The 19,387-nt window shown below is 22.6% G+C and overlaps 1 protein-coding gene across 2 annotated transcripts in view; it reads left to right on the top strand.

The window, feature by feature from the left end:
• Positions 1-19,387, top strand: part of LOC117183006 (guanine nucleotide-binding protein G(I)/G(S)/G(T) subunit beta-1) — a 49,066-nt gene that overhangs the window by 15,218 nt on the left and 14,461 nt on the right. For both annotated transcript variants that reach the window (XM_033376140.1, XM_033376148.1), the window contains 2 exons: positions 4,868-5,161; positions 10,289-10,490. In XM_033376140.1, the coding sequence (XP_033232031.1) occupies positions 4,868-5,161; positions 10,289-10,490 (496 nt within the window). The remainder of the gene's footprint in view (positions 1-4,867; positions 5,162-10,288; positions 10,491-19,387) is intronic.

Here is a 19,387-nt window from a genome sequence, read left to right as displayed (position 1 = left end):
AAAATTGATAATCGATGCTTTTAGAATCAAAATTGAAAATCGAAGCTTGTAGAATCAAAATTGGAAATCGAAGCTTATAGAATCGAAATTAGAAATCGAAGCCTGTAGAATCAAATGTGGAAATCAAAGCTTATAGAATCGAAGTTTATAGAATCTAATTTGGAAATTGAAGCTTATAGTATCGAAGTTTATAAAATCCAATTTGGCAATCGAAGCTTTTGTAGAATCATTTCAAAATCAAGTGTATGTAATTTGATAGTTTGACAATAAAAAATCTGAATTGTCACATGAAAATATCATATTTTATGTAGAAATTGCTTAAAAAATTGTACGTTGAAAATTGTACAAATAATATTTAGAGAGAATGAATGTAGAATTGTAGGATATAGAAGGTAGATTAAATAAATAAATTGTACAATATTAATTAAATAATGAATATTGTACAGTCAAAAATGTAAATAGAATATTAGAGCATGATAGTTTAATTAATTAGAAAATTAATTTTATTAAATGAAAGTTGTTTATTGAATCTTCAAATTAATATTGTACACTGAAAGTTAAAAATTCAAGCTTGTCGAATTTACATTGTATAGTTCAAATTGTAAATTGAAGCTTGTAGAGTGAATATTGGACTAAGAAAATCAAAATTTAATATCTGCTCTAAAATTAAAATTGCAAATTAAAAATTCTAGAATAATTATTGTGTAATGAAAATTTTTAACCAAAATATTATACCAGGGTATCTACTCATCGGGGAAACGTAGAATTGTCCGGGAATTTATTCTAGAGAGTGCTTAATTTTGTTTTAATTTCAATAAAAAATTAATTATGCTTTTAAATTTCTAAAAGTAACTTTGGATTTAACAATTTAGTTACAATTTTTTTTATGGAAATTAAAATCTTTGAACTAAAAATTTGTATTTTTGCTTGAGAATTCAAAAGTTTGGTTGATTTTTCTTCTCTCTTAAGCCTAAAAAATCTTTCTTAATTGAAAATTCGTCTTTTGATTGAATTCAACTGTAATTAATGTTAAACTAAAATCCTTTTTGTTTATAAATTTAAAAAAACACCTGGAAATTGAATTGAAAAATAATAGTTAATAATTGTAATTTTTTTTTTTTTTAGTAACAAAAATTAATTTTCAACCGAAAAAATTATTTTAAAAAAGAGTTAAATTTTCAACGAAAATAATTGAATCGTCTTCTAATAAAAGAAATTTTTAACCAAAAAGCTGAATTTTCTACAAAAAAATACGAATGTTCAAGAAAATACATAGAAGAGAGTAGGACAATTTTTAACCAAAGAGTTGAATTTTCAATTTAAATTCAAAACAAAAAAATACAAAATTCAAACAAAAAAACATGAATTTAAACAAAAATACATAGAGTTTTTACAATACAATGGAATTTTCAACCAAGGAAATGAATTTTTAACTACAAAGATTGATTTTCAACCAACACAATGAGTTTTCTACCATGAAAGAAAAATTGTAATTAAAAATTTATTTATTTATTTATTTTACGATTTTTTTCGAAAATTTGTATTGTTTGGTTGAAAATTAATACTGTTGGTTAAAAATTCATCTTTTTGGTTGTAAGATCATGTATTTTGTTTAAAAAAATTTTTTTGTCTGAAGATTCTTTATTTTCATTACAAATTCATCTTGTTTCTTTTTCGTTTTATTTTCTACTTAAAAATTTAACTATTCCATTTAAAGAATTATAATTTTAGTTGTTAATTTAATTTTTTGTTTAAAATTCAGAAGATTTATCGCTTTAGTTGAAAATTCATTACTTTGGTCGAAAATTTAACTATTCTTTTAAAATTTCGTTTTTTTTTTGTTGAGAATTAATTTTTGTAATTAAAAAATTTAACTATTCAATTTTTTTGTGAAATTAAGTACTTGAAGATAAAATAAAAATTTTGTTTGAATTTTTATTGCAATTCATGGACTTTAGGAACAAATTCAAGAAATGATTAATTATGTTTTTAGTATTATTTATTTATTCAATCATTCGATGGTGATCATATATTTAAGAATATATTGTCTTGTAATGTAATTTACCAAAGTATTTTTACATAATCTTGAGATATATGGGAAAAACCAGTAATTGTCAGGGATTTGAATAGATACTCTGTTATAAAATAAAAATTTTAGCATTAAAATTACATGTAAAATTGTAAATTAAAATTTACAGAATGAAAATTCCATATTGTACAATAAAGATATTGACAAATGGAAATTAAAAATTAAATTTTGTAGAATGAAAAATGTAGAATAAAACGTACCTATAGAATAATTATTGTACAATTTTGATTCTAGAAAGAATAGTGTACGGTAAAAATTAAAAATTGAAGGCTTATCAAATGAAAACTTAACAATGAAGATTATAAAATCAAAATTGGAAATCGAAGCTTATAGAATCAAAATTGTGTAATATTTTTTATATACCTAGTAAAGATATTGTACAATGGAAGTTAAAAATTAAATTTTGTAGAATAAAACGTACCTATAGAATAAAAATGGTACAATTTTGATTTTAGAAATAATATTGTACGGTAAAAATGGAAAATTGAAGGCTTATCAAATGAAATCGTAACGATGAAGATTATAGAATCAAAATTGGAAATAGAAGCTAATAAAATCGAAGTTTATTGAATGCAATTTGGAAATTCAAGCTTATAGAATCGAATTTGGAAATCGAAGCTTATAGAATCAGAATTGGAAATCGAAGCTTATAGAGTCGAAATTGGAAATAGAAGCTAATAAAATCGAAGTTTATTGAATGCAATTTGGACATTCAAGCTTATAGAATCGAATGTGGAAATCGAAGCTTATAGAATCAAAATTAGAATTTGAAGCTGATAGAATCGAAGTTTATAGAATCCAATTTGGAAATCAAAGTTTATAGAATCGAAATTGGAAATCGAAGCTTATAGAATCAAAATTGGAAATCTAAGCATATAGAATCAAATTTGGAAATCGCAGCTTATAGAATCAAAATTGAAAATCGAAGCTTATAGAATCGAAATTGGAAATCGAAGCTTATAGACTCGAAATTGGAAATAAAAGCTCATAGAATCGAAGTTTATAGAATGCAATTTTGAAATCGAAGCTTATAAAATCAAAATTAGAAATCGAAGCTTATAAAATTGAAGTTTATAGAATCCAATTTGAAAATCAAAGTTTATAGAATCAAAATTTGAAATCGAAGCTTATAAAATCAAATTTGGATATCTGAGCGTATAGAATCAAATTTGGAAATCGCAGCTTATAGAATCAAAATTGAAAATCGAAGTTTATAGAGTCAAAATTGGAAATCGAAGCATATAGAATGAAGTTTCGAAATCGCAGCTTATAGAATTGAAATTGGAAGTCGAAGCTTATAGAATAAAATTTGGAAATCAAAGCATACGTGACGTGCATCGAAGAAAGGGGGCTTACTCTAAACAAATAAAAATCGAGATTTTTGCACTTTCCGATAGTTTTTGAGCTATTCCTTTTGAAGAAACTATTGAGAAAAAAATCCGAGCATTATTATTGCTAATAGTTGAGTTGTTAGGTATTCAAGAAATCGGGCTTTTGCTCGAGAGCTTGTGATTCTGTTAAACTACTCCCACCACTGACCACAAAATTAACGCGTCTCATTTATACCCTGTTCGTGAGCCGCGTCTACGACCTATCTCTTTCCGTAAGAATGTAGTGGGAAGTGGAGAGGGAAGATTTCGTGAGTGTTCCCTCTCTCCTAAAAGTTGCATTAATCTGGTCGTCTTCGACAGCTCGCTTTGGAAAATTTTACTTTTCAGAGTAAGTCCCCTTTTTTCGACGCACGTTACATATAGAATCAAATTTGGAAATCAATGCTTATAGAATCCAATTTGAAAATCGAAGCTTATAGAATCAAAATTGAAAATTGATGCTTATAGAATCAAAATTGGAAATCGAAGCTTATAGCTTATAGAATCAAATTTGAAAATCTAAGCATATAGAATCAAATTTGAAAATCGAAGCTTATAGAATCAAAATTTTAAATCGAAGCTTATAGAATCAACATTGCAAATCAAAGCTTATAAAATCAAAATCGGAATCGAAGCTTATAGAATCGAAGTTTATAGAATCGATTTTGGAAATCGAAGCTTATAGAATCAAAATTGGAAATCGAGGCTCATAGAATCAAAATTGGAAATCGAAGCTTATAGAATCCAATTTGGAAATCGAAGCTTATAGAATTGAAATTGGAAATCGAAGCTTATAGAATTGAAATTGGAAATTGAAGCTCATAGAACTAAAATTGAAAATCGATGCTTATAGAATCAAAATTGTATAATTTTTTGGTAAATATAGTAAAAATATTGTACAATGGAAGTCAAAAATTAAATTCTGGAGAATGAAAAATGTAGAATAAAACATGTCTATAGAATAAATATTGTACAGTTTTGATTCTATAAAGAATAGTATATGGTGACATTTGAAGTCTTATAAAATGAAAACGGTACAATGAAAATTATAGATTAAAAATTGAAAATCGAGGCTTATAGAACCAAAAGTGATAATCGAAGCTTGTAGAATGAAAATTGTACAATATTTTAAATAAATAATTGTAAAATACCCCCATAGAATAAATGTTGTACAATGTACATTGAAGATTGTACAGTATTGTATTGTACAAAAAAGCAGAAGAAAAAACAACTAGATTGAAAATGGACAAAAATGGAAGTTTTAAAAATCAAAATTGTACGACACAATTTGTACAATAAACTTGTACAATAGACAGTTTAGTATAAAAATTGTACATTGAATCGAACAAAAATGGCGCATTGTACAATAAAAGTGTCGAATTTTGGGTAAAATGTGGTGTTTTTGTAGAAATCTGGTATCAGCCTCACAAGATGGAAAGCTGATCGTTTGGGATAGTTACACGACGAATAAAGTTCACGCCATCCCACTGCGTTCTTCGTGGGTAATGACATGCGCTTACGCACCCTCTGGAAGTTACGTAGCTTGCGGTGGATTGGACAATATTTGTTCCATCTACAGCCTTAAAACTAGAGAAGGAAATGTCCGTGTCAGCAGAGAACTTCCGGGACACACTGGTTACCTTTCCTGCTGTCGGTTTCTTGACGACAACCAAATTGTTACCAGTTCCGGCGATATGTCATGGTACATTTTTTTACTATACTTTACTATACTTTATCTTACTTTCACATGAAGGCCGACTTTCTTTTTTTTTTTTTTTTTGTAGAAAACTGAAGATATTTTTTGAAAATACTTTTTTTTCGTTTAAAAATTTATATTTGTAAGTTAAAAATTCAACAATTTGGTTGAAATTGCCTTTCTTTCTAGTTGAAAATTTATTTTTGTAATTTAAAAATCTAACTATTGGCTTTTTGACTGAGAATTGATCCTTTACAGTTTTGAATTAATTTATTTGGTTGAAAATTATTGTATTCTGTTGAAAACTCTGTTTTGTAGTACATTCAACCATTTTTTTGTGTAAATACTTCTCTTTTATTTAATAATTTTTTTTTTTAACTTAAAAACTAATTGGTTGAAAATACTTTTCTTTTTCGTTGAAAACTTATTTTTGTAACTTAACAATATAACGATTCCTTTTTTGGCTGAAATTTGATCTTTTCCAGTAGTGAATTAAATTATTTGATTGATATTTCTTGTAATTTGTCGAAAATTCTTTTTTTTTTTGTTAAGAATTCAACTGTTTCATTTAAAAATTCGTAATTTTATTTGAAAAATCCATTTTTTTTGTTTTAAGATTTAGATGAGTTATAGTTTTAATTGAAAATTCACCACTGGTTAAAAAATTGTTGTAGTAACTTAAAAATCTAAAAATTCCATTTTTGGCTAAAAATTGATCTTTTCCAATTGTAAATTATACTAATTGGTTGAATATTCTAGTATTTGATTGAAAATTCTTATTCTTTAGTAGAAAGTTAATCTTGCTTGTTGAACATTTATCTTTTTGGTTAACAAATCTAACTATTTCATTTAAAGATTCATAATTTTAGTTAAAAATATTATTTTTTTATTTGAAATTGAGAAGATTTGTCGTTTTAGTTGGAAATTCTTATGTTTTGGTAAAAAAATTAATCTGGTTGGTCGATAATTCATCTTTATGGTTAAAAATTTAACAATTCCCTTTAAAAATTCATAATTGAAGTTACCAATTTATTTATTTTCTTTTAATTTAGAAGTATTATCGTTTTTGTTGGTATTTTATTATTTTGTTAAAAAATTTAACTATTTTTTTGAAAATCATTTTTTTTTATCATTAATTTCTTTAACTAAAAAATCGAACTGTTCGATCTTTGGCTGAAAATTGACCTTTTCCAGATGTGAATTAAACTATTTGGTTGAAAACTCATGTATTTGCTTGAAAATTCTTATTTTTTTATGTAAAAATAATCATGTTGGTTAAAAATTTATCTATTCCATTTAAAAACTCTTAATTTTAGTTGAAAATTCGATTTTTTTTGTTTAAAATTCAGAAGATTTATCGTTTTATTTGAGAGTTCATCACATTGGATGAAAATTTGAATATTGTTTTGAAAATTAATTTTTGTAACTGACTAATCTAACCGTTCCATTTATGGCTAAGACTTGATCTTTTTAATTGAAAAGTAAACTGTTTGTTTAAAAATTCATCTATTTTGTTGAAAATTCTTATTCTTTGTTAGAAAATTAATCTTGTGGATTAGAAAGTTATCTTTTTCGTTGTAGATGAAAAATTTACCGTTTGATTTTTAGCTAAAAATTGATATTTTTAGTTCAACCTTTATGTATTTTGTTCGAAATTCTTATTATTATTTCTTGAAATTCGTGGACTTTCTTAAAAATTCATTTTTCTAAAAAAAAGAACGCTACTTCAACAAAATACATCAATTTCAAATCAAGTAGTTTAATTTCAAATTTAAAAAGACACAATTCTAACAAAATAGTTATTTTTTAAACAAAAACTTTGTATTCTCTGCCAATATGTTGAAATATAATATATATAAAATAATATAAATAAAAAATATAATTTTTTTCTGAAATTCAGGGAATTTCTTAAAAATTAATTTTTTTTATGGAGATTCATAATTTTAATTGAAAATTCGTCTTTTGGGTTTAAAATGAATCTTTTATAGTTCAAATTTCATGTATTTTGTTGTGAATTTGTATTGTTTTTTTTTTCAAAAATTCAACACTTCCAGTTAAAGGTTTATTATTTTAGTTGAAATTTCATCTTTTGTTTGAAGTTGATCTATTTCAGTTGGAGATTTATCGTTTTAGTTGAAAATTAAACCTTTTCTTTTTTGAGAATTTTTTTGTTGTTTTTTTTTTTGTTAGAAAATTAATTTTTGTATCTAAAAAATTTAACTTATCCAGGTTGAGCTCAAAATTTATCTTTTCAGTTGAAAATTCCCTTATTTTATTATAAATTGTTATTCTTTGGCAGAAAATAAATCTTGTGTTTATAAAATTAAACATTCTTGTCCGCAAGTTTATTTTTTCGGTTAAAAATTTCTGTATTCCATAACGAATTCATTTTTTTTTATAAGATTCAGAATTCAAAGTGGAAATTCATCTCTCTGACTGAAAATTTAACTTCTTTGTTGAAAATTCGTCATTTTTTGGTTGGAAATTAATCTTTTATAGTACAAATTTCCTTTATTTTGGTGTAAATTTGTATTTTTTTGTTTTGTTCAATTTTCATCTTTTTGTTTGAAATTTAATTATTTTATTTGGCGATTTATCGGTTTAGTTAAAAAAATTAAACCTTTTCTTTTTTTGAAAATTTGTTTTTTTTTCTTTTGGCTGAAAATAAATTTTTGTAGGTAAAAAATTTATTTATTCCATTTTTACTTGAAAATTCATGTATTTTGTTTAAAATTGTTATTCTTTAGTTAAAAATTCCTGTATTTTATTACGAATTAATTTTTTTTTTTAAGGTTTAAAATTTTAATTAAATTTTTATTTTTCTATTTGAAATTCAACTATTTTAGTTGGAGATTTATCGCTTTAGTTAAAAAAATTTAACCTTTCTTTTTTTTCAATTTTTTTTTATGAAAATAAATTTTTGTAGCTAAAAAATGGATCTATTCCATTTTTAGTTGAAAATTCATATATTTTGTTATAAATTGTTATTCTTCGGCAGAAAATAAATCTTATATATAGAATTAATATTTTTGGTCGCAAGTTTTTATTTTTGGTCAAAAATTTCTGTATTCCATAACGAATTCATTTTTTAAAATTAAAAATTCATCTCTCTGGCTGAAAATTTAACTTCTTTGTTGAAAATTCGTCTTTTTTTTGTTTAGTTAAATTTTCATCTTTTTGTTTGAAATTCAACTATTTTAGTTGGAGATTTATCGTTTTAGTTAAAAAAATTTAACCTTTCTTTTTTTCAATTTTTTTTATGAAAATAAATTTTTTTAGCTAAAAAATTTATCTATTCCATTCTTAGTTGCAAATTCCTGTAATTTATTACGAATTATTTTTATTGGAGATTTAAAATTTTAATTGAAAATTTAACTTCTTTGTTGAAAATGCGTCATTTTTTGGTTGAAAATTAATTTTTTATAGCTTAAATTTCCTGTATTTTGTTGTTAATTAGTATTTTTTGTTTAGTTAAATTTTCATCTCTTTGTTTGTAATTCAACTATTTCAGTTGAAGATTCATAGTTTTAGTTTAAATCAATTTAATTTTTTCTTTGTTTAAAATATTTTTTTTTATATGAAAATAAATTTTTGTAGATAAAAAATTGATCTATTCCCTTTTTAGTTGAAAATTCATGTATTTTGTTATAAATTGTTATTCTGTAGCAGAAAATAAATCTTGTAAATATTAAATTAATCTTTTTTGGTCGCAAGTTTATTTCTTTGGTTAAAAATTCCTGTCTTTTATTACGAAGTCATTTTTTTTGGAGATTTAAAATTTTAATTGGAAATTCATCTTTCTGACTGAAAATTTAAATTCTTTGTTGAAAATTCGTCATTTTTTGGTTGGAAATTAATCTTTTATAGTTGAAATTTCCTGTATTTTGTTGTAAATTTTTATTTTTTGGTTTGAAATTCAACTATTTCAGTTTGAGATTTATCGGCTTATTTTAAAAAATTTAACCGTTTTTTTATGAAAATAAATGTTTGTAGCTAAAAAATTGATCTATTCCATTTTGAGCAGAAAATTTATTTATTTAGTTAAAAATTCTTTTATTTTGTTATAAATTATTATATTTTGGCAGGAAAAAATCTTGTTTGTATAAAATTAATATTTTTGGTCGCAAGTTTATTTCTTTGATTAAAAATTCTTGTATTTTATTAAGAATTCCTTTTTTTTAAGATGTAAAATTTTAATTGAAAATTCATCTCTCTGACTGAAAATTTAAATTCTTTGTTGAAAATTTGTCATTTTTTGCTTAAAGATTAATCTTTTATAGTACAAATTTCCTTTATTTTGTTGTAAATTTGTTTTTTTTTGTTTAGTTAAATTTTTATCTTTTTGTTTGAAATTCTACTAATTCAGTTGGAGATTTATAGTTTTAGTTAAAAAAAATTTACCTTTTTCTTTGTTTGAATTTTTTTTTTTTATGAAAATAAATTTTTGTAGCTAAAAAATTTATCTATTCCCTTTTTGGTTGAAAATTCATGTATTTTGTTATAAATGGTTATTCTTTAGCAGAAAATAAATCTTGTTAGTATAAAATTAATCTTGTTTGGTCGCAAGTTTATTTCTTTAATTAAAAATTCCTGCATTTTATTACGAAGACATTTTTTTTAAGATTAAAAATTTTAATTGAAAATTCATCTCTCTGATTAAAAATCTAACTTCTTTGTTGAAAATTCGTCATTTTTTGTTAAAAATTTCTGTATTCCATAACGAATTAATTTTTTTTTATAAGATTCAGAATTTAAATTGGAAGATCATCTTTCTGATTAAAAATCTAACTTCTTTATTGAAAATCCGTCATTTTTTGGTTGAAAATTAATTTTTTATAGTTGAAATTTTCTGTATTTTGTTGAAAATTGGTCTTTTTTGTAGAAATTAATCTTCTCTCATTTGAAATAAATTTCAAACAGCCACTTAAAGTCATATTCAAGGAGTATGCAACCAATTAGGTAAGGTACTCAACAAAAATGAGTGCGAGATTTTCGAGATTTCGTGTGACCAATTAAACAAAAAATTAAAATAAAATAAAAAAACAACCACAAGAGAAAATTCTACTCGACTCGGCGGATTTTTCAGAGATCTTTTATTATTGGGTGTAAATACTAAATTTTTTTATTTTTTAGTGCTCTCTGGGACATCGAAACTGGACAGCAGTGTACCTCCTTCATCGGACACACGGGGGATGTAATGTCTCTTTCACTTGCACCAGATATGCGCACCTTCGTTTCCGGTGCGTGCGACGCGAGTGCAAAATTGTGGGACATTCGCGAAGGCTCTTGCAAACAAACTTTCCCGGGACACGAAAGCGACATTAACGCTGTCACGGTAGGTTTCAAAATTTTTAAAATATTCTTTTTAAATATATATATATTTTTTTTTTGTAAAATTAAAATTGCAAATTGTAGGACTTGGAAAAAAAAGAGAAAGAAGGGGATTTGAAGATTGCTTTTTTTATTTTGAATTGATCGTTGGATTATTATTTTTTTGTTTTAATTTCAAAAATTTTCGTAGTAGAATGTATTGCCCAGGTATTTATAGATTTTTCCGGGCATAATTTTTCTTAGAAAATACAAATTTTTGACTTGAAATTTCAATCGTTCGGTAGACCAATTTTTGGGTTAAAAATTGAACAGTTTTGTTGAAAATTTTTCCTTTTGATTAAAAAATGTATCTTTTTTTGTACACATTTAATTATTTTTGGTTAAAAATCAAAATGTGATTGGTAAAAAATTGATGTTTTGGTGAAGGATTCAATTGTCTGATTGAAATTTCGTCTTTTTAGCTGAAAATTTTAACAATTTGGTAGAAAATTCAACTATTTGATTAAAAATGACCTTTTTTTCGCAAATTCAACTGTTTTATTGGAAATTTTGTCTTTTTAACTTAAAATTTTAACGAATTACTAGAAAACTCAACTATACTTTGTTGAAAAATAATTTTTTTTGTAAAAAATTGTTTTTGTATTGGCTTGAAAATGCAACTTTTTTGTAAAAAATTAAGTGTTTGTTGAAAAATCGTATTTTTAAGTTGAAAATTGTACTTTTTTGTAGAAAAATCGTCTTTGTCTTCAAAATTTAACATTTTGATAGAAAATTAAACTATTTGGTTGAAAAGACAACGTTTTGTTTAAAAATTAACTTTTTTTTGAAAATTCAACTGTTTTGTTGAAATTTCGTCTTTTTAGCTGAAAATTTTTACAATTTGGTAGAAAATTCGACTATTTGATTAAAAATGACCTTTTTCGAAAATTCAACTGTTTTATTGGAAATTTTGTCTATTTAACTTAAACTTTTAACAAATTACTAGAAAATTCAATTATATTTTGTTGAAAATTAACTTTTTTTGTAAAAAATTAGTTTTTTTTTTTGCTTGAAAATGCAACAACTTAGTAAAATTTTTTGTCCCCTTGACAGAAAAATCTTTCTTAGTTGAAAATTCAACAGTTTTGTTGAAAATTCGTCTTTTTAGCTGAAAATTTTAACAATTTGGTAGAAAATTTGATTATTTGGTTAAAAATTAACTTTTTTTTCGAAAATTCAACTGTTTTATTGTAAAAAATTAACTGTTTGTTGAGAAATCGTATTTTTTAGTTTAAAATTGCACTTTTTTGTAGAAAAATAATCTTTGTCTTCAAAATTTAACATTTTGGTAGAAAATTAAACTATTTGGCTGAAAAAACAAAGTTTTGTTTAAAAATTAACTTTTTTTTGAAAATTCACTGGCTTGTGAAAATTCGTCTTTTTAGCTGAAAATTTTGACAATTTTGTTGAAAAAACAACGGTTTGTTTCGAAATTAACTTTTTTTTTAAATTTGTGTTTTTAACTTTTAAAATTTTATTAATTTATAGAAAATTCAACTATATTTGGTGGAAAACTAACTTGTTTTGTTAAAGACAATCGTTTTTTTTGGCTTGAAAATGCAATAACTTAGTAGAATTTTGCCCCCTTGACTGAAAAATATTTCTTAGTGGACAATTCAACACTTTTGTTGGCATTTTTTTTAATACATCTTTTTTGTAGAAAATTAACTGTTTGTTGAAAAATCGTATTTTTAAGATGAAAATTCCACTTTTTTGTAGAAAAATCATCTTTGGCTTTCAATTTTAACATTTTGGTAGAAAATTAAACTATTTGGTTGCAAAAACAACGGTTTGTTTGAAATTTAACTTTGTTTTTTTGAAAATTCAACTATATTTGGTGGAAAAATAACTTTTTTGTAAAAAAAAAGTTTTTTTTTTGGCTTGAAAATGCAATAACTTAGTAGAATTTTTCCCTCTTGACTGAAAAATCTTTCTTGGTGGATAATGAAACTATTTGGTTAAAAATTAACTTTTTTTGATCAAATGTTCGTTTTTTAACTTGTAAATTCAATAACTTTGTTGAATTTTTTTCCTCTTGACTAAAAAAAATCTTTTTTCGTAAAAACTTCAACGCCTTTTTTTGATTTTTTTTTAAATTCATCTCTTCTCGTACAAATTTTTATCATTTTGTGGTTAAAAATTCTATTTTTTGTAGAAAATTAAATTATTTTGGTTAACAATTCAATTATTTGACAGAAAATTAAGTTTTTGTTAAAAAATCATATTTCGAGGGTAAAAATTCAACTATTTTATAGAAATATTTGTCTTTTTGGCTTTAAATGTTTAACAGTTTGGCAGAAAATTATACTATTTGGATAAAAACCAAGCTTTTTGGTTAAAAAAATAATTATTTTGGTAAAATTGCATCTTTTTTTTACTTCGAAATTCGACTATTTCATTTTAAATTGATGTATTTTGTTAAAGATTCTTTTTTTTTCTTCAGAAAAGTCATCTTTTTGGTTGAAAATTCAGCTGTTTTGTGAAAAAAATGTCTTTTTAGTTAAAAACTTCATCTCTTTTGACATAAATTAAATCTTTTTTGGCCGAAAATGCAACAGAAGCTTGAAATATTCTGTAAAAAAGGTTCTTGTATTTTCTAGAAAACTTAAATTTTTTTTGGTGGAAATTGAATCTTCTCAGTTAAAAATTAAACTATATTTGGTTGGAAATGGACGTATTTTGTTGAAAATTCTTATTTATGGGTAGAAAATTCGAAAACTGTTTGTTAAAAATTTTTGGTTGAAAACTATTCTGTTTTAGTTGGGAATTCAACTATTTTGCACAATCGAAAATTTTCCTTGACCTAAAAAAAAATAAAGATTTTAATAAAGATTGTACTGTAAAAAATTGTGCCAAAAAATTCTCCCATAAACAATTATACAATAAAAAAGGGAAATTTTACGACTTAAAATTTTAAACTGAAGTTAGTAAAATGAATATTGTAAAATAAAGAATTAATCTTGCAATGAACAATTTTTTTAAATTAAAATTAATGGTGATTATTTGTACATATTACAATTTTCTAGGAAGAATTTGCAATTTTTAACCTTACAATTTGCTAATAACAGTGTTCAAATTTCTATTTTAAAATGTGTATTGTAAAACTGTATTTACTTATTTAATAATATTCATTTATTATTGATATTATTATATTAAATAATAATATTAATATTATTATATTAAATATTAATATTATTAATTTTCATTTAATAATAAATCTATTTTGTGTCAGATATATTTTTAAACAAATAGTTAAATTCTAAACCAAGAGGAATAATTTTCTACCAAAAGAAAAACGATATTTTGAATAAAATATATCAATTCTCAACCACAAGTCTAATAGTTAAATTTTCAGTTTAAAAAATTAATTGCCAATGACAAAAAAAAAGAATTTTCTCAAAATAGTTCAAATTTCCATACAAATAAGTTGAATTTAATAATAAAAAAAAAAAGAATTGTCAACAAATTAATTCAATCCTAAATCAAGGCAGATTGATTTTTAACTTAACAGTTGCATTTTTAGCCAAAAAATATTTAGTTTCTTCAAAAAGAGGTAACTTTTTTGATTAAAAATATGAATTTTTAACAAAAGAGTTGAATTTTCAACTAAGAAGATTCATTTTCTAAAAAAAAGAACAAAACTTCAACAAAATAAATCAATTTTAAACCTAATAGTTCAATTTAAAATTTAAAAAAAAACACAATTTTAACAAGAAACTTATTTTTCAAACCAAAACTTTGTATTTTCTGCCAAACTATTAAAATATAAAGCCAGAAATACGAATTTTCTATATAACAGTTAAATTTTCAACATAAAAATATGATTTTTTAACAAAAACGTAATTTTATTTCAAATAATTGACTTCTGAGCCAAAAAAATTTAACTTTTTGCAAAAAAGTTTCGTTTTTAAATTAGAAAAGAATCAATTTCTGCTGAAAGCAGGACATTTTTAAACTAAAAAGAAAAATTTCCAAGCTTCAAGAGGAATATTTTTACAAAAAAGAATTTTGCAACAAAATAGTTAATTTTCCACCAAATAGTTTCATTTTTGACCAAATTTTTAAAATAAAAAAGAAATTTTTGACAAAAATGGTCGTTTTCAATCAGATAATTCATTTGTTTATAAATTCTGCTATATTTATTTTGTTGAAACTATCATTATTTTTTTTAAATTCAACTAATTATTTAAAAATATTTTTTTTCCGCAAAAAAAGAAACTTTTTTTTTGTTCACTCGTCTTTTTAGGTAGAAAAATTGTAATTTGAATTAAAAACTCATTTTGTGGTAGAAACGTCATATTTGTTGGTTAAAAGTTCATTTTTTCAAATTAAAAATTCGTCTATTATATTCTTGCTTCAGAATTGATCTATTTTTCTCCCAAATTTTTACTATTTGTTAGAAAATTTAATTATTTTCTTGAAAATTCAACTAGTTTGGTTGAAAATTCTAAAGTTTGTTTGCAATTATTTTTTCTCTATCTTGACTAAAAAATCTTTCTTAGTTGAAATATTCAACTCTTTCTTTGAAAAATAAGTTATTTGGTTGAAAATTCGTTTTTTCTTTTGCTAAAAATTAATTTTTTTATTTCATATTTAACTATTCGAGTAGAAACTCAATTATTTTTCTTCTAATTGGTTAAAAATGGTCTTTTTAATTAAAAATTTATCAATTCTAGTTAAATATATCTCATTTTTAGTTTAAGATTCGATTTTTGCTTGACAATTTATCCTTTTTTAACAAAAATTTCGTACTTTTTGGTAGAAATTAAACTTTTTATTTGAAAATTCACCTTTTTGGTTGAAAATTAAAAGTAGTCCAGTTAAATATTTATCATTTTAGGTGAAAAATCACCTTGTTTAGTTCAAAATTCAACTAAATTTGTTTGAAAGTCAATCATTTCTAGTTAAAAATACAAATATTTTGACTAGAGTTTATGTATTTTATTGAAAAATTCTCTTTTTGGTTAAGAATTTTAACTATTAATTAAAAATTGTAATAAATCCCCAGAAATTGAAAAAAAACAACATTATTTATAATAAACTTGCGAAACTTTATACGTATTTCGAGTCGATTTTATTGTTTAAAATTCGGAATATTCGAATAGGTTAATTTAATCAAATAATTCGAAATATTTTAGGAAATTTGAAAAGATTTCCATAAATTAAAAAAATATTTCAGTAGTTTGAAGACTTCCAAAGATTGGAAGAGATTTTCAAATATTTTTTGAAATTCATTTGTAATTCAGCCTGCATTCTAACTAATTTATCCTAAATCCTTTTCAATTCTTTTGATTTCTTCTAAATTCACTCAATTCTATCCAATAAAATTAATTGTTCCATATTTTTAAATTGTTTTCAATTCACTTGATTGATTTTTAAATTCAGCTTAATTTTTAATTAATTTCATCCAATTCTGATCTTTTCTTTTAAATTTTTCTAAATTCACTCAAAATTGATTGTAATCAAAAAAATTCCAATTTCTAAATTGTCCCAATTCATTTGAATTCTTTTGAATTTAACTTGAATTGTTTTGTAGTCATCAGTCACTTTAAGTATTAAAAAATGATAGAGTTGCAAAAATTGTTGAAGATATTTGAAGATTTTTCGGGAATTCAGCCTGAATTTTTTTTAATTCTTTGGGATTCTCTTTTTTTTTTAATTACTTGAATCCTTTTAAATTCACTCAACTTTTTAGACTGGGAAATGAGAGTGAATTTTTTCACCGGCAATTTTACAAATATTTTGAAGAAAAGTAATTTGAAAATTTTCTACTTTAAAAAATGTTCATTCCAGATTTTTATTATTAATTTAAAGAATTTTGAAATGCAGTCTTGAACACTTAAATAATTAAAAATGAAAAGCGTTTGAAGTTGCAATTTTTTAAATATTTGATTATTCGTTTTGATTAAATGGAAATATAATTTATTTTTAAAGGGGAACAATAATTGATTTGTTAAAACGATTCTAAATTCGTTTAAAATTAATAATTTTCAAATTTTAACGTTAAAAATTGAACCTATTGAATTCGAAAGTCTCCGTAATTTAAGAAATGCAAAACTTCGACTGAAACTTAATTATTAAATATTAATTATTATTTAATTATTATTTATTTAATATATAACAATAAAATAAATTGTTGAAATTAAACAATTTAAAATTAAATTGTTTGACATATAAATTCTTTTAAAAAATGTTTAAATTGTAATTGGAATTGTTGAATTTTGGTGTTTAAATAGAATTTGAACACTTATTTTTTGTGGAAAAATTTGACTAATTTTAAGAGATATTTATGAGTTTTGAAAAGATTCAAAATTAATTTAGAACTTGAAATGACTTAAAATAATTTAAAACGAACTGTAGAATTTTGCCGATTCGAGAAAACAATTGAGAAACTTTTTAAGAATTGTGAAAGGCTTTAAAAGAATAAAATTATTTCCGTAAGCTTCACAGGAAAATTGAAAATAATTCTTCATTTTTGAATCATATTTTAAAAGAAAATTCAAAAATATTTTTAAATATTTCCAAAATGGTTAAAAAGAATCTGGAAGATTTTAAGAAAATCTTTGAAAAATTTGCAGGAATTTCTAAAATTTGTTTAAAAAATTCTATTAATTTTAAAAGATATGTAGAAATTCTAAAAAAATTTCAGGCATAAATCTAAAGTTGAATAAATTTAAAACAACTTCTACATTTTCCAAGATTCTGACATCAAATGTTGCTGCAAATGGAAAAATCTTTAGTATGGAGTTTCATTTTTAAAAGTTTATTGATTAAAACATTTTAATTGTAAACCATTTTCAATTTTAAAATAACTGCAAAATAATATATTTATAATCCAAGACTTTTATTAAATTTTAAATATTATTTCACTCTAAAAAATCCCAATTTTAAGCCACTTAATTTGAATTTTTTAATTAAGAAGAAGAATTTCTTCATATTTAGAAATATCTGACTGTTCGTTTAAAAACCGTAATTATAAATTAAAAATTCAAAACTAAATAAAAAAGCTCAACTTCGATTGTTAAAATATTAATTTTTCAATTAAATTTTTTTATTGTAAGTCAATTTATTGAAATTTGATATAAGAATTTAATACCTATAATTCTTAGAAAAAATTTGAGTAAAATTCAGAGATATTTAGAAGTTTTGAAAAATAAAAAAATTAATTAGAAGTTTGAAATGATTTCATATAATAATTATAATCATAAATTATAGATTTTGGCAGATTTCAAACAAAAATTTTTAATCTTGTTAAGAGTTTTCAAAGGCTTCAGAAAAAAAAACATTTATTAGGAAAATTCAAAATGATCTTTTATTTCGAAAAATTAATTTTAAAAGAATATTTAAAAATATTTAGAAAGATTTACAAAACAATCAAAAATTAACGAGGAAGATTTTATCGAAATTGATTTAATTTGGCAGAATTTTAAAGAAATTATTAGGAAAATTTTCAAAAAAAAAATCGTATAATTTTAAAATGTGTTTACAATGTCTGAAAAATGTTTCAAAATAATTAAAAATTAAAAAAATGTGAAACAACATGTAAATGTTTCAAGAATTTGAAATAAAATTTTGAACAATTTTAAAGATTTTTTAACTATTTAAAATAAAAATAATTTAACTTTAATTTGGGAAGTTTTGAGTTTCTTAACAAAATGTGATCGTTCAATTTATTTATTTTATTTTTATTTATTATTTTATTTATTTTTACACCTCTTAAAATTATGTTATTTTTGAAAATAAAAAGTCGGCATTTAACTACGAAATCATCAAAGGTATCAATTTTTTTTTAATTATTTCGAATTATTTTTGAAATTTTGCAGAACTTTTAAATATCTTTTTCAAAAAAAAAAAAAAAAAAAACTTAAAGAATTTCTGAAAATTCAAGTGATTTTAACGAATTACTATATAAACTTGATGGGTTTTAATATTTTCTTTTAAAGGATTTAAAAATAATTTTTTAAATTTTCTAGATTTAAAAGAAAATTTTAAAGATCTTAAGACAGTTTTAGTGATTTTAAAGTTTTTAAATCTATTTAAAAAAAAAGTGATTTAAAAAGATTTTAATATATACATGTTAAGAAATTATTAGGAACTTTGCGGAATCTTAAAGTTTCGTTTTAAAGGATTTAAAAATAATCCAAGAATAGTTCAAAATTATTTAAAGATTTTCAATAGATTTTATAAAATTTTACGACAGTTTTAGTCATTTTAAAGAAAGTTAAGTGAGTTATTGAAAAGTTATTAAAACCGATGTAATAAATTTATGGAGTTTTAAAGGATTTAAAAATAATTCAAAAAGTTCAAAGGACTTACAAGTTATTTGGTAAGGTTTTAAGATCATTTTAGTGGTCTGAAAGAATTTCAGGCGAGTTTTTGAAAATATTTCAATGAATTTGAAAAAGTTCAAAGATTTTTAAGAGATTTTAAGGATTTCAAGATATTTGAAATAATTTAAGTCAATTTTTGAGAATTTTCGAAAGATTTAAAATGATTTTGAAGAAGTTGAAGAAATTTTAAAAAAATCGGGAGAATTTAAGAATTATCAAGAAATTGTACAGAATTTCTAAGAGTTCAAGTGATTTTAAGGAATAACTAACTAGCTACTTGTCCGGATTTTAAAGTTTATTTTTAAAGGATTTAAAAATATTTCCCCAAGTTTTAGCTACTTTAAAGAATGTTAAGCAATTAATTTAAAAGTTGTTTGAAAAGATTTTAAGGATTGTCAAGAGATTTAAAGGAATTTAAGAATATTTTAAAGATTTTACGTGATTAAAATTAATTTTAGTCAATTTCGAGATATTTTGAAAGATTTTGAAATTATTGCAAAGAATTTGAAGGAATTTAAAACAAAAATCGGGT

This window comes from Belonocnema kinseyi, chromosome 1 (genome assembly GCF_010883055.1).
Source record: "Belonocnema kinseyi isolate 2016_QV_RU_SX_M_011 chromosome 1, B_treatae_v1, whole genome shotgun sequence".
NCBI classification, from domain to species: domain Eukaryota; kingdom Metazoa; phylum Arthropoda; class Insecta; order Hymenoptera; family Cynipidae; genus Belonocnema; species Belonocnema kinseyi.
The sequence above is the reverse complement of the archived record's forward strand: the minus strand, read 5'-3'. Positions and strand labels throughout refer to the sequence as shown.